The following is a 14,983-nucleotide window of genomic DNA, read 5'->3' on the forward strand; positions in this document are numbered from 1 at the left end:
GCCCTCCTGCTGCTAACAATCCTGCTCGGGCGGCGATCCAGTGAGGCCGTGCATGCTGTATAAAAGACCCTAAGAACGGAGCCGGAGATAGCCCGCGTGGCGCTGTGCCGGGTGGGTTGCCGTGAGGCTTTCTGGGGGCTCTGTGGCTTAACCGCCTTGCTGAGGCCTCCCCGGCCCCTCGGGGGGGAGTGGGGGGGAGGAGGGGGGCTCGCAGCATTTCCCAGGGCTCACCTGCGTGGTCTCTGCTTCCGTGGACACTCAGGGCCTGCATCCGCTTCGGACTTGCTTCCTGATGAGGTCGTCGGCGAAGGTCACTGGTCACGTGGATGCTGGCGCCGAGGCCCCGGGTCACGGTTCCGCCTTGGCCTGAGCTGCTGGGGCCTGTAAAGCCTGCACCCTCTTCCCTCTGATGGTGAGCTACTGAGCGTGACCGCGGCTGGGCCGACTTGCGGTAGGATCCTTGCTGGGCCTGCACAGAGGACTGGAAGTGGAGGCTACGCACCCCCTGACCTGTAAGGGCTTAGCCTGATTGCTTCCGCTCTTTCCTCGATCCAGTCATTCAGTTGCTGCCCCTGGCCCCATTGAGATTGCTCTGCACTGCTGTTGGGCCTACCGGGGAGGGAAGCCAGTCCTGCGCGGGGCATTGATACGGCCCATTCAGCCCCATATTAGGAGTTCATTGCGTTTGGGTAGCGCAAAGGTCTCTCCACCGGCTGACTTTCTTGGTGGACCCTGCATTTGTTTGGGGAAATTGTCGCTCTCTGCAGCGCTCACCACAGTGTTGTAGGGGCCTGAGGGACATCACCATGGGAAAACCTGAAAAGTCACAAAATAAACTGCAATTCGAACCACGTAAATTAAGCATGCAGATGGAACACAATAAAAATGCCTTTGAATGAGGCTCATAGGTAGGCGATTCACCTTCTGACTCTGACATAAAACAAATGCTGGTGGCTATGCAGAGTAGTCTGAATAAACTAGATGGGAAAATGTACACCCTTTCTTTCCGTAAGGATAGAATGAACAAACCACTAGATAAACATACTGAGCCCTTAGCCATTGTTGAAAGAACGGTCTCTGGCGCTGAAGACACCTTGAACTCTGCATCACTCTTCCATACTGCATTTGACAAACAACTTGGGAGTCTGCAAGCTAAAGCGGAGGACTTGGAAGCCCGTTCTCGGCGGAAAAACTTCCAAATCGTGGGATTTGCAGAATGTACCAGTATCCCCAACATGGAGCTCTTTATGGAACAATTGTTAACATCACTGCTGGGTAGAAACTGTTTTTCAAATAGATTTGTAGTGGAGAGGGCACACCGTTCACTGGCTCCACAACCTGTGCCCGGATCGACACCACACCCAATTATAGCGAGGCTCTTGAATTATGGAGATCGCGACACGTATGGCTTTCTCCACATATCCTGATTTTACCCAGCAAGTGCAGGATGACCGGCGACTATTTGCACCAGTTAAGAAAAAGCTCAGTGATCTACATTTAAAGTACAATATGATGTATCCTGCTAAGTTGAGAATACACGCAGACAGTAAATCTCATGTATTCACAGACCCTACGCAAGTACTGCAGTTCCTCAAACGCAGAGATGGTGCGAAATCAAAGAAGGGCTCTGCAGGCCCTCACGTGGTAGGTGTGAAAGACACTGTGACACAGAAGGAATGACATCTCCTTGGCATATTCCTGGTGGAGACCTGGGCGGGACTCGCCATGCGGGAGTGGTGGATTTGGTCCCGGATCACACGTGCATTGTTGGGTCCATCAGTCCTGGTGACGGTTTGCAGTAGATTACACTGCATTCTTAAGTATGGCGGATTGATTATGATGTAGTTGCCTATGTAAATGCATACCATTCACTCAATCAATCCCCCCAGATCCAGCATTTTTCTATGTCAGCAATAGGCTATAAGAACTGTACAAAATTGTCGTGGTCCTTCCTGGGGTAGATAAAGTGGGAGGGGCGGGCGGGTAGGGAGACACATTCAGCATGAATCTTTATTTATCATGGTAGTAATGTTGTTTATACTGTACATAGTGCCGGGACTGGGTGAAACACCAGTCAGGCACCATCTGCCCCGTAGTGTGCACCAAAGGGGTTCAATAGAGGTTTTGTTGTTGTTGCTCTTTCCGTTAAGAGATTGGTCTCTCCTGCTCTTAGCTAGTGTGTATTATGCAAGGGGGAGGGGGTTATATCGCCTCTGCACAGTTTGGCAGGGCAGAGTGTGGGTGGGTGGCTGGAGTTGGTTGAATCGTATGAGGGGCACATACTTGGACTGTGATCCTGTGCTGATTGCTAGATTTCTTTCAATTTACATGTACGTCGTCTTCCTATGGTCCATGATCGATATGATAGACCTGGTGTCGGACCCTAATGGGGACAAGAAGGTGTGATTTGTAACATGGTATATCTGGGTGCTAAATGACCACAGAAAATCCGGAAAGTTGTTGCGTATCCGAAGAGGCACTGTGTGGATGTTGCTTTGCCCCAGGAGACCCACCCACTGAATGATAGTGGCAGGCGTACGCATAAATACTTCCAAGGCAAGATTTGCGCAGCACAGTTCACCACTCATGCTAGTGGGGTTTTAATATGGATCAACCCTAAGTCAGGGATCACTCTTCTTGAGACCGAGGCGGATCCTAATGGGAGATACATCTTAGCGAAATGCCTTAAAGAGAGGCTAATCCTAAAATGTGTTAATGTGTACGGTCCTCCCGACTCATTCAGGATGCAAGTGCAACTCTTCTATTGGATGGAGACTTTAATTGTATCTTAAACCCTGACAAATAGCGCTCCAAGGCTCCCCATCGTCCCGAGCTGCAGCTAGTGCCATTCATGGCTTGATGGAAGAGTGAGGCCTACTTGGCGTATGGAGGCAGCGTTCACCCGACACTGGAGGATTTACCCACTACTCTGCTCCTCACGACACACATACCCGTGTTGATTATTGGCTGATCGCTAGGGGCTTGCTATCGGACGTCATTGATTGTACCCCACTTGCATGCACATATTCAGACCACTCAGCTGTAAAACTAAATATTAAGTTACCCGCTAGGCAAGCTGCTCCATTTATCTGGAGATTTCCCCCTTACCCACTGTTGGATCCAGTGTTCACCGTTGAAATGGCGACAGCGATAGATGTATTCTTTGAAGAGAATATTGGTTCAATTGATAGTTTCGCCACTGTCTGAGAGGCTTTTAATGCCTACATTAGAGGTATTGGCATCTCCAAGCATGCTGGAGTGCTCCGGGCCCTAAGGGACAAGTTAAAGAAATTGGAATGTGAAATTTCAACCTTGAAACACACTTTCCTGGAAACGAGAGATAAAGAAATACTGGGTGATATTAAGGTAGCTCTGGAGGAATTTCTGGAGACTACTGACTACGAAGTGAAATACCTTGGCAAATATGCCACAGTTAGAGTTTACGGGGAGAGGGAACAACCTGGGGCAGCGCTGCTATGACCCAAGAGAGATGCAGACACGATAATTGGGATTCATGACAAACAGGGATTCCCTTTACATGAGCGCACAGATATCGCTGAAAGTTTCAGCAGATACTACACTGAAGTATACACAACGCAGGTGCCCCCTGATGATAACGCTATAAAAGACTACCTTGAACACATCCAAAAGACATGGCTCACGTCTGCATACAGAGAGCACCACATGGCCCCTCTCACCCCGGCAAAGTCAATTCAGCACCTAAAACTATGCGGGCGAATAGCGCCGCGGGCATTTGGCTCACAGTCACTTTTATATGACTTACCAGGACAAATTAGTTCCTCATCTGATATCCCTCTATGAGGACATGGCCAAATCTGAGGTTATGCTACTCTCCGTGCGCGAGGCCATTATAATGCTGCTGAAACCTGGGAAATCTTCAGTAGACTGCTCATCTCTCTTAAATGTAGACACAAGATATTTGCCGAAATCTTTGCGAATCGTTTAACCCCATTGATCCTCCTGGTGGTTCACTTGGAGCAGGCGGGGTTTACCCCTGACCGCAATTTAACTCTCAACCTCAGAACAATTTTTGGCAATATTTAACAACTCAATCCGGATGTTGATGCTGCAGCTGTCTTTTTGGATGCTGAAAAGGCGTTTGACTCTGTGGAGTGGGCATTTATGAAGTGGGTATTGAGTAGAATCGGAGTGGTGAGATCTTTTGCAAGTTGGTTACTCTGTTGTATACCCTCTGTTGCCATTTCGGCGGGCACACGATAGGGTTGCCCATTATCCCCACTCCACTACGCCCTTGTGGCTGAACTCTTGTCGTCTGCACTTCGGGAGTACCATAGCCATAAGAGACTTTGTTTCCTAGGGTATAGTTTGGTTCTTTCAGCCTCCACAGATAATACACTGCTTTATGTATGAAGGCGAGAAAAAATCTCAATCCTATTCTATTGGTGGTCGTGCAGCTTGAGCAATTGTCTCGCTTCGAAATTAACTGGTCAAAATCGGTAATTCTTCCTTTGACTCTCGTTACTACTCCTGCAAGATTAAATTACCCTATGCAGTGATCTTCAGATCCCATTCAATATTTAGGGATACAAATCCACACTGACCCTGATGTAGTACTCGTGGAAAATTATGGGAAGGCAATCTCCAAACTTGAAGACAATATCAACAGGTGGATCAGATCACCTCTATCCTTGTTGGGTCGCATCTCTATTAGGAAACTTATGGTCCTGCCTAGATGATTATTCTTATTTTTAAATATTTCCTATGTTGCTGCAACACCATATATTCACTATTTTACGCTCACTTATGATAAAATTAGCTTGGGCTGGTAAGCAGCTGACAGTCAAGTGGGATACATTGACTTTACCTTTCTCTGCGGGAGGCTTCAGACTTAAACTATGCTATTGATTAGCGCAAGATTCCCACGTAAATGGCTGGATACATGGCCCACGGGAACTACCACACTTGTATATAGAGAGGAATGCGACTGGCCTCGACACTCTGCCACAGATCATCTTTAAACCTCCTATTAGATGGCATGGAGTTTTGGACTCTATAAACTCTACTACACATGCTTGGCATGGGTTATTAGAGAATTAAGCGGTTGCTCTCATCTATTAACCGTTGGTCCCATTAGAGTGGTGTCCTGGTTCTAGACGTGGACAAAAAAAGACGTTTACTGTTCGCTTAAAGCATTGAGCATACTAAACCGTCACTACCTCACCCTTACCATCATTTTTACATTTTATGTTCATGCCTGTTTTAATTATTATGTATATGGTTTCTTAGAAAATATATGCATTTTTGTGTAATTTGTATTAAGAAAATTATTAAATACTCAGATTTTTTATAAAAATCGTTTTTTAGTAAAGTGCCATTTTTAATTTGCTGGTTTTCATTGCACTTTGGAATTTTGGTTTGCCTGGGGTTTTTACGTGTCATTATAACAAGCCAGCACCAGGCAATCCTTATTTCTTGATGCTGTACCCTACATCAGAAAGTTTGATGCCTCAAGCTTCCATCATTAGGGTGGAAAACATATTGAGCATTGGGGAAGCAGATGTTTCCCTCTGCCAGTCTAGCCCTACGGTTAGTCAATGCCAGCAGCTTGCTGGGAAGTCATACCTGTGCTTTGTTTGGTGAGTCAGCCGTTCCTGAGATATTCCGGGTGAGCCAGTCGTTCCTGAGATATTCCGGGTCATGTGGCTCAAAACATCTAGGATGAGCCGGATGCTGCAAGGTACATATCTGCTCTGGACTAGACACTACCTACTGCTTGGGCAGAGAAGTTGGTATTAGAATGTTACTTGATGGCACACTTGCATAGCCTTCAATGGCCTTCTCTGGGGATGTGCAAGCCTCTTTAAGGGACATGCCAATCTATGGGTCTTGCCTGTTTGGTGAGAAGGCTGACTCAGCGTTTGGACATATTAAAGGAAGCTGGGCACCAGTGCATTCCTTTGGTCATTCTAACCCTATGAAGCTGTATTCTCCATAGTTTTGCCCCTTTCGAAGCTGCTTCGGGGTTGGGGTACCACCACCATGGGACACCTCACTGCAATCGGAGCCCCAGTCCTTTCGAGATCGGTGCCCCTTGGGAGTTCACAAAAGTGATGATGGTCATCACAGCACACCTTCTAGGGTTGGTGATTCCAATTATGCTCTGCCTTGACGACTGGATGTTAATGTCAAGTTTGCCACAGTCAGTCTTAGAGAACCTCTAGAAGATGGTGAGCGTCCTGACAACGTTTGGGTTCACTATCGACGTGCTGAAGCCACATATGACTCCTTTCGCTGAGGCTCTTTTTTACTGGTCACGGTTCAGTTTCGGGTGTTACCTTAATCACAAGCCCAGGGCAATCATGCTGTGATCCGGATGTTTCAGGTGTTGGTCGTGGTCCCAGTGAGAGTGAATCTGAAACTGCTGGGCCTCTTCATATCCAGCATCTTGCTTGTCAACTGTAAAAGGTGGCAGATGCGGACTCTACAGTGCTACCTTAAGTCTCAGAGGGTACAGCACCAAGGAAACCTTTGAGATTCCATCCAGGTTTCAAGGACACTAAAATAGAACTGCAGTAATGGCTCAGCCCCAATTGGACCAGCAGTAGACACCTCTCCCTGTCCCAACCAGACCTGGGAAAGGTGACTGAAGCATCACTGCTGAGACTAGGAGGTTATCTGAGAGAGGTGGAGATTGGAAGAATCTGGTCTCTGGTGGAGACCCATCTCCACATCAACATTTTGGAGTTTAGGGCTATTCACCTGGTGCTGAAAGCTTTTCTACTGTGCATCAAAGGCAGTCTGATTCTAGTAAACCAACTGGCAGGATTTGTTAATGCTGAGGGTGATAAACTCAGTTGATATCGTTTACACCCTGAAGAGGGACAGGGGTGCTTCCAGCAATGAAGAGAACTTTGGCTAGATACTTTCACAACTCGCAAAAATTCACAATGTTGAAACTTTTGCATGCTGGCGTTTCCAAGAAGGCTTTCTCTCAGAGATGCATTCCAGGTAGAATGACACACTGGACTCCTGTACAACTTTTCTGCTGCCTCTCCTGCTGCAAGTCAGGAGCCCACGTGTGGTACCTGGAACTTCCGGTGATGCACATCTGTCCTCCAATCTTGCTATTGCTTCTGATATCCTATTGCAGCAGCAGGGCACGGACTCGCTATTAAGCCTGCATAATCTGTATCTCTATGTGTCGAGATTGAGCAGCACCAATTGACTGGTTAGATATTACTCCAGAGATTGTGGATGTAATTCTTGCTGCATGGCGCCCCTCTACAAAACATAACTGTGCTGGGCTCTGGCAAGGGTTTGTAGCCTGGTGTGGCACCACCAATACTGACCCATTACAGGCCAAGCTGTTGGATGTCTTATTCGTTTAATCCCTGGCCCAGCAAGCAATTGCAGAGTACGCCATTGAATAGTATTTATAGGCTCTTTCAGACTTTTTACATTTACCACACCAGCTGTCCTTATTCAAATAACCTTTTAAGATTAGGTTTCTAAAAGGTTTGGCTCATTGATTTGCCCCAAACCCCTTGGTGGTGTCAGATTGGGATCTTAATTTAGTCCTCACGTTCCTCATGTGCACACCATTTGATTCCATACACAGCTGTCCTCTACGTCTCCTGACCCTGTAGACTGTGTTTCTGGTTATGGGGACTTTGGCTCATCGCCTGACCTCGCCCGATGCAGCTAGCCTACACCACCTTTCTCCCAGAGAGAGTAGTGCTGGAGACCAAGGCTTTCTTTTTGCATAAAGTTGTGACTTCTTTTCATATTGTGCAATCCATCACTTTTACAACGGTCTTTGCTCCGCCTCACCCCTCAAAATAGAAAGAAGGACTCCATTGGCTGGACTCTAAAACTCTTTAAGCTTTTAGACTGATCACACCAAGGACCATTAGTTTAATGTTCAGCTCGTTGTCCAGTTCTCTGGAGCCAAGAGGCAGAAAAGGACTTTATCAAGGTGGATAGTACTTTTGATCAAAAACTACTATGCACTGGCCAAGAAGCGGCCTCCAGAGTGGTTGAGGGCCCATTCCACTAGGGCCAAGTATGCTATCACTGCTGGCTTTGTGTGCACCACAACACACATTCAACTTGTCAGCCAAGTCCGAAGGGAAAGATGTTTAACTCATTGAGTCCTGGAGGACTTCTGGTATGAGCCATTCCACAGACCTGCCACTATGGGAGGTGATGCGTTAGTGCATATTCTAAAGGTTAGGATTCTGCTGTTAAAAGTATCCATCAGAAGAGAACAAGTAACTTACCTTCAGTAACGCTCTTTCTGGTGGATACTCTAACTGCAGATTCCTACCTCATCGTTCTATGGAATGGTCCCATCTAAGAAATTAGAGGTCTGCTCACTGGTACTTTTGGTTATTGTTTGGCTCCACGTCCAAGGCCAGACAGAGTTCAGAAAGAAACTGATGTTAAGGCGCAGGGGTCGCACCTATCTGCAGCTCCATTATCACCTCTGGGGCAGAACGAAGTCAACGCAGAGTCACGTCATAACCTATGGGCCCGAGGAGCAATGCATTTTGAATCTCCCGGATCCAATCTGGCGCCTGGGGGCATTCTATAGGTGAAGAACCTGCAGTTAGAATAACTACCTGAAAGAGCGTTACAGAAGGTAAGTACTTGTACTTTCAGTAAGACTGATGAATAAGTGAAATATCCTATTAAGATCCAGTACTTGTAAATGAATATCAAATGTACGAATCCATAATGTTAACTGGATTTGTCCCAACCCCTAAAAAGTATAGTAGCAAGGTTTTCTAGTTTTTTGGCTACATCATATGTTCCTACGTTTAACACTTATTTTGGGTCAACATCAGGACCAGGAAGAATTGGAAAGGCCTCTGTCCGTTCAAGGATATTTGCTCTGTCCGCTTGGTATGTTTGCAATGGAAAATACGGATTTTATAAATGAACAGAAAAAAACTGACAGTTCGAGGTCCCTATCACTGATTGTGAAGCACAAACAGCACTGAATTGCACATTTGCTTCCAAACTGAGCAATAATAGGAGATGGAGGCTGCAGGCACAAAAATAGTATTGACAAAAAGGCAATCTGTAAGGAAACAGGCCATTAGTTGTGTGTCCTGCACAAATAATTGGTCCACAATCCCCTCCCCTTTACTGGGAACCAAACACTCCATTGTTGCTCTTGACTCTCTCAGGGTAGCGAAGCAGAGCAGTCTATGGCCTACTCGGGACGTGGTATGGGTTAGTAATGATCATTTAGTGCGACGTGGTGCTAACACGCAATAAATAATTTTGTCCAGTCTGTGCTTTTTCTTCAAACAAGAAAAGTACATTTATTACCCGCATGCTAGTTAATACTGCAGTGATTTACAAATATACATAAGGCTGGTGTAAATATCTTTGATATCATTCCATTTGACCCTAAAAGGTCAAGACCCCAGAAAACACAGTGCCCCTTTCCCTTTACATTATAGCGCATAACCATATAGGAGGATGTCACTGTGCATCAAGTAGGCCTATCGGCTTTATCATCATTATCACACTTAAGGACCAGAATCCCATGTCACAACATATCATTCCATATGTGACTTCAGTAACCATGATCCAGCTGCAATCATTATAAGTAATACAGCATTGTAACCATGTGCACACATTATAATTAATAAAGCTTTGTAGACTTTCAGGAATAATCGCTACTGTCAGCAGTTACAACACCTTTAAATAAAGCATTGTCAACAACATCTTTAAACAAAAATAAAACATATTCCTGCTCTTTCTTAAACAAACTTAGGTCATAAACATGTACCCATAAGACCAACTGATAGTTTACTGCACTCCTAAGCTATACAACAAAAGTTGTAGCATTAGGAGTGCTTGAATCATAGGAAGAAAACCGAGGAGGGGTCATATTTTCTTAGGCCCTACAAACTTAGGTTCACTTTTTAAAACGCTATAGGTTTCCTTGGGGGAGCTGCTACACACCTGCAGCCTCCCCCCAACACCCATCTCTGCCTTCCTGGTCCCACCACAAACAGCGGGAAAAATTGGTCCCTATCAGCCTTGATGGGCCTTCTCTCTCCTATGTGCATGAATTGTGAATGAGCGGCTCTGGCTGTATTCTTTTTGTTGTTATCGCTCTGCCTCCTCTTTTTTTACTTTTCTGTTTTCTTTATTGGAGATGTCCAGTCCTACCTGAGCACCCCGAATGGCTCCTTTGTTCGGGACAGCTCGAAGACTCCAACTGCCACTGCCAGCTCCCCGTCTGCCTGGCATTCTCCTTCTGCTGTTGCGGGAGCCAGCATCTCTCTTCTACCCTGCCCACCTCCTGCGGGAAGGGTGTCTTCCTTGTAGTGGTCGCCCCACGCCCGCCAGACATGGGGAGTTGGGATGGGCCCATCACAGCTGGGGAGCACAGCGGCTCTCCCCCTTGACCTTCTGTTGTTGGAATCCCTGAGATGGGGTACGAGGCCCCTTTGCACTATGTTTGGGAGTGGGTGTGTGATGGCGCTCCCTGATCCTCCACGTGACAGGGCTCCTCTTCCCATTGGCTGAGGGTATGATGGTTCCCCTTCCCCAGTCCTTCTCATGGCAGGGGTCCGGGCTACCTTGATCCTAAACTGTCCAGGAGCTCTGGGGAGGGGGTCCCACGCACCCCCCTCCAAGAGTTCATCCATCATTAAGGATCCTTGTGTCAACCCCGGGACCACCCTGGGGGTGTTTTAGACTATGGAGCAGAGCTCCAAACACTCCAGTGCTCTGCTTGGAAGGTCAAAGTTCAAATCCTTTTTCCTTACATATCTCAAGCCCCTTTGGGCAATTCTCACAATCTTGGGCACATTTTGCTTCTAGTCGTGGGCCCTAGCAGCCTTTTCCAAAGGCCTGTGGCCTCTATAGCATCACACTTTGCAGGTAGTTGGTTCCACTGCCTCCCTGCACCAGACCTTCTCCTGTTGCATGTCCTCTGGATCTTCTCTCCTCTTCTGTGGCGCAGAAGCCAAGTTCTTCTCCCAGCTGGTCCTTAAAGAGGATAAAGGAACCAGCCTCCCTGCTCCTGGAGGGAGACCCTCTGTTCCTTGGTTTAACTCTAGGCAGAGTCCTTTTCCAAAAGGGAATCAGTGGGTTTCTCTTTCCAGTTGTCTCTGGCTCGAGTGGTCCATTCCCAACAAAAAGTACTCTGCACCTTGTGCAAGAGTCAACCCCTGTCCCAACCCTCCAGCATAGCATGTGCCATCCAGAAGTTACTGGTCCTATCTCTTTTGAGGGCCTCGGACCCGCCCTTCGCGGACATCACTGCCAGGGCCTTTCCACCAAAACTTCAAATAGGAGCCCCTTCCTGCGTTGGCTCCTGAGGTCTGAGCTCCTTTGTTTGTTCTGTTGGCCTAGGCTATCACAACCATGGTACATGGTGACAGCTAGTTAACAGATGCAGATTTTCTTCCACATCCCTTCCTCCTCAGGAGCTGAGAGAAGCACTGTTAATTGCTCATTTTGTGTGTGGAGGCCTTTGTTCCTTCTTCTGGTGAGCAATGTAATTAACTTAGCCCGGCAGGGTGACAAAAAGCCTGGGCTGTGATCCTGAGCTGAGCCAGAGTAATATGAAAATTCTGGATGACCCATAAGATGTGTTTCTAGATTCCTAAGACTTGCATAAATCCATCTTGGCGCACAGGTTTCACCCCATTTTGATATCTTGATAGACTTTTTAGGCCAAAGAGAAGCGAAACTGCAGGCTAAGGCGGATTTCCCCTTATGTATATAATGAAGCGCCACTGCAGAGAAAGCAGTAAACCATGCTGACTTTCCCTATGAGTGTCCATTAATAATATAACTGCTACCCCAGGTCAGTATCTAATCCTGCAGAATCCCCTCTGCACCAGACTACCTGTGTGCAGTTACCGGGTTGCGCATGACAGTAGTTTCACAAGTGCACCCCTCCCACTTGTCCCCACTCATGGTCACACATGTTCACGTTGAACCAGACAAGTGCCCCTTACCCTTGCTTTGTTGCAGCTGCCGGAAACCGGTGGTAAACATGCACAGCCGGTTTTCTGTGTATTGTGGTCGGTGAGACTCACCTATAGTAAAAAGTCCAGAAACCAGATTATTAAATGCTCAGAACCCATTTTGTTATGGTATCATTTTGGCTTTTTTGTATTAAAAAGTTTTCACAACCTCTCCCAAAACACAGCACAGTTACATCATGGGCTGCAGCATTGGATACTTCTTTATCACAGTGAACAGATAACAGCATTTCCAGCATCAAAGAGAGAATGGGTACATACAGATATACACGTCCAACACACACACAAGCTTGATACAGCACATGCAGGAGCAGTTTAAGTTACACACACACACACACACACACAGACTTACACATAACCGATACAGCCGGGGCAGCAGTAGGGAACTCTTCCTTACGCCGACAGGTAGCAGTAGTGCTCATATGCTTTAATACACCTGATGGTTGCATCAAATTAAATTAGCCAGGCTTTCCTCACAAATACAGATTGTAGAGCACAGATGCAGTAGTAAACGCTTCCTTCTATACAATGAATGGGTTAATTACTTGGTGATCCATGTCTCCTTACACACATAGGATAGGTAAACATCAGGCAGGAGCAGTGCAGGAATACACACCAGAGCCATTGCTCCAGTTGCTCGCCCACCCAAGCACAGCACAATAGTAGTGAAGTACAAGACTATAACTCGTAAAAAAAGGAAATAATTTTTCAAATGTAAAATGCATTACTGACTTTCAGCGCACACGTGACCCATCAGTTGATGCCCAAAGCAAGACCTGCCCAGTCAGGAGTAAGGAAAACCAAAGGAAAATGCCGGGAGCAAACTAGTGTGATAGGCCCTTCCTTGGTGCGATGTTGAAGATGGCGGACAAGCATTGCAAGTGATCCAGAAAATGACGTAGTGTCTCATTGGTTGGTGATTGAAGTGGCATACCATTCATTATTTGGCCAGATGAAATAGCTTCGGAATTATCTTCCTAATGGTGAAGCTTTTAAGTTATAATTTAACAACCTACTATATTATGTGCTCCTCTAAGAAAGTTCGATTTATATTGAATTCCATGGTGCTGTAATATTACAGGACTGTAGGCAATCCTACTTAACTTCACAAATATGGTGTTCTTGGGCTTTGGGTTTCTTTTTTTCTACTCTGTCTCTTTTGTAAAAACGTTCATCTTGGCAAATCATTGGAAATTGGCTACTAACCAACCTTTAGGTGATTACAATTTAATTTCTGTTTTGATCTGATTCCTTTCTTAATCTTTTTTATGTTTGTCTTTTTTTCTTCTCATTTTTTTCATATTGTCTCTCCTTCTCTGCCCATCCACAAACCCCTTCCCTTTTCCTTTGTGGTGTTTTCTGCACAGCTGAGGTGGTGGGCAATAATACCATCATACCATTGCCAGGCAGCTGCCAATCAGAAACTGAGCTGCAGAATGTTGGAGGCGGAGCTAACTTAGCTGGTAAATCACATTCCCATTTTCTGGTCGTGAGAGTTGCAAAGGATGTAAGGTAGTCTGTTCGAACAAAACTAAGATCTACGCTGGAACTACCTTATCCTGTTTACGGTGTAGTTGAGTGCATGAAACAGAATGTAAACACAGTTGAAGGAGCTTATTATGGTTACTGTACCCTTAGCATTAAGTGATGACTTGTTCTTGCTTGGAGGTATTGACACATGCATTGTGTGTATTCTTCTGGTATAATTTCTTTTCCTTCGTTTATTTGTGCCTTAGTTCTGCAGTAAAAACACAAACCAGAGGACTTTAAGAGAAGAAGAGGGATGGTGTGTAAACTATCTTCTGGAATTTTTCTTTTGAGTGTACACTTTTGGGATGTTTATTTCCTCACTATATTACTTGGCAAGCACCATCACTATTGTCTTCAATGTCACCAAAATATCTCCTACTGAGTAGAGAGAATAAATACTCATTCAGAGTAAAAATGGAAGGCTATGCTACTGTCGTGAAGCAGTGTATAGCAGACCTTGACAAAAACCGATAGTGCCTTTTTTGCTACATATAGCAGTGTTTTCACGTGTAGGAGACCCTTCAGCCCTTGACTTCTCACCTTCTTTGGACATTGGCCATTCCTCTTAAATTACACACTCAAATATACTTTGTTGATAAGATAAAGTTTGGTGCAATTTCATGACATGTTGCATCTGCTTTCTGGCCTTGAATCTTGTGGCTGTGCTCAGGCTTTTGAAAGGTGCTTGTGTTGTTTCAATGAGATACATTTATTTGTTTACTTGTTGAATTTATTGATGACTTGTGTTATTTGTGTTGTAAATGCACTTCCTGTGAGATTTGGAATTCTGGCTACTTTACTTAGATTCGCTTTCGGTGATTGCTTTGATACAACTTTTTTTCAAGAGAGCGGTCACAGTGGTTCATAGAGCTTGGTTGCAACTTTTGTACAAAGGTGAGGAGCTTCCCTTAGTGGCCTGGCCTCCCTTTGATTTCTTGCTGTGACCAGGTCAGCATTGATGGGAACTGTCAACTACCTATGGGTATGGGAATTGGATGTGACTTGTAGCTTTCTTTAATCAGTCCTGCACAGGGTGCTTTACCCTATTCTCATAGAATTGTGGTAGCATCTTATTGAAATGGTTAAGGAGTTCTTGCTGTGGGGTTGTTACCTTATGCCATACTTTTTTATATTGTTACCCAGTCCAACCTGGTGACCTCACTAAAATGATTTCAGTGATGCAGTAAATTTCCAAGGGTATCATTGCTTTTTTTTTACACAAGCCAATGTCTTTCTCATCTGAGTGAAGAAATGTCATTATAACTCACTCTAGCCATTAGGTACCCCACTCTTCTTGTATTGTTTTTCATAGCAGCCACTGAGGGGCAGATAGGACTTCTAGCATTGTGTCCAGGTAGTGTCATCTGGAAATATTATGTGCCTGTAAAATGTTCTGCAGTATGTAATAGAGAGGGCGTTTATGCTGTTATGGATGTTGCTAGAATTCTCTGGTT

The 14,983-nt window shown here is 45.6% G+C and overlaps 1 protein-coding gene across 3 annotated transcripts in view; it reads left to right on the forward strand.

Annotated features, from left to right (window-relative positions):
• The window catches only part of ARHGEF11 (Rho guanine nucleotide exchange factor 11), an 883,046-nt gene that overhangs the window by 827,117 nt on the left and 40,946 nt on the right, over nucleotides 1-14,983 (forward strand). For 2 of the 3 annotated variants that reach the window (XM_078670280.1, XM_078670281.1), the window contains one exon: nucleotides 13,367-13,462. The exons of the other annotated variant lie outside the window; for it this stretch is intronic. In XM_078670280.1, coding sequence (XP_078526406.1) covers nucleotides 13,367-13,462 — 96 coding nt within the window. The remainder of the gene's footprint in view (nucleotides 1-13,366; nucleotides 13,463-14,983) is intronic. 3 annotated transcript variants of the gene reach the window in all.

The sequence above is a fragment of the Lissotriton helveticus genome, chromosome 12, assembly GCF_964261635.1.
Source record: "Lissotriton helveticus chromosome 12, aLisHel1.1, whole genome shotgun sequence".
In the NCBI taxonomy this organism is placed as follows: Eukaryota; Metazoa; Chordata; class Amphibia; order Caudata; family Salamandridae; genus Lissotriton; species Lissotriton helveticus.